We start from the raw sequence: 738 nt of genomic DNA, 5'->3' as shown, positions 1-738 counted from the left end.
GCGTCTTGTTACATTTGCCAATCTCCTTCAATTTCTAAGTCTTCATTTCTATCTTCACAACCTTTTTTTTCGTGCAAAATATCACCGTAGTTTTGCAATATTTTATGCTCATTACAGGTTTGTTTGTCTTTGTGGTCTATTTGTGTCCTTTATAACATTTTTGTGTGCTTGCGGAGATGTATATTCTCATTTTTGTTTACCTGAAATGAAAGAGTATTTATTAAAACGAACAGTAATAACAGGACAGGAGAGAGTGTATTGTCCATTTTCTTTTTTCTTTCAACATATCTCGTTACCAAGAATGATCTTAGATCGATTTATTTTACTAGAGGGGATAGAATGAGAGAAAATGAGTGGATGATTGATAAAATCTGATAAATGTCTTGGGTGGTTATAATATATTAAAATATAGGCATAATTGCATTTTTCTTTCCTAAAATTTGATATAATTATATATAAATCCTTTATGATTTAAAAAATTACACCTAACATTTCTAAAATTTTAAATTATTTTTTTAAATTATAAAAAACATATGTGTAATTACTTTAAATTTCAGAATTGTAAAATATATTCGTACCACCTTAGGGAACACTGTACAGGGTTTTAAGTCTTGAGAGGGGAAAGGGTTTTGGATCCAACAGAACGCACAGACACCCGCACTCACAAATGGCAGCCGTTCGACGCCCTTCTTTGAGCAGATCCGGCAGCGGTGATGACGGCATCTTATCTCGAATCTC

The 738-nt window shown here is 32.4% G+C and overlaps 1 protein-coding gene across 1 annotated transcript in view; it reads left to right on the top strand.

The window, feature by feature from the left end:
- LOC110011687 (mitochondrial import receptor subunit TOM9-2-like) overlaps positions 583-738 on the top strand; it is a gene marked incomplete in the record, with an annotated part of 739 nt that continues 583 nt past the window's right edge. The window contains 1 exon segment of the mRNA XM_020692345.1: positions 583-738. Coding sequence (XP_020548004.1) covers positions 668-738 — 71 coding nt within the window.

This window comes from Sesamum indicum, linkage group LG3 (genome assembly GCF_000512975.1).
Source record: "Sesamum indicum cultivar Zhongzhi No. 13 linkage group LG3, S_indicum_v1.0, whole genome shotgun sequence".
NCBI lineage: Eukaryota > Viridiplantae > Streptophyta > Magnoliopsida > Lamiales > Pedaliaceae > Sesamum > Sesamum indicum.
The sequence above is the reverse complement of the archived record's forward strand: the minus strand, read 5'-3'. Positions and strand labels throughout refer to the sequence as shown.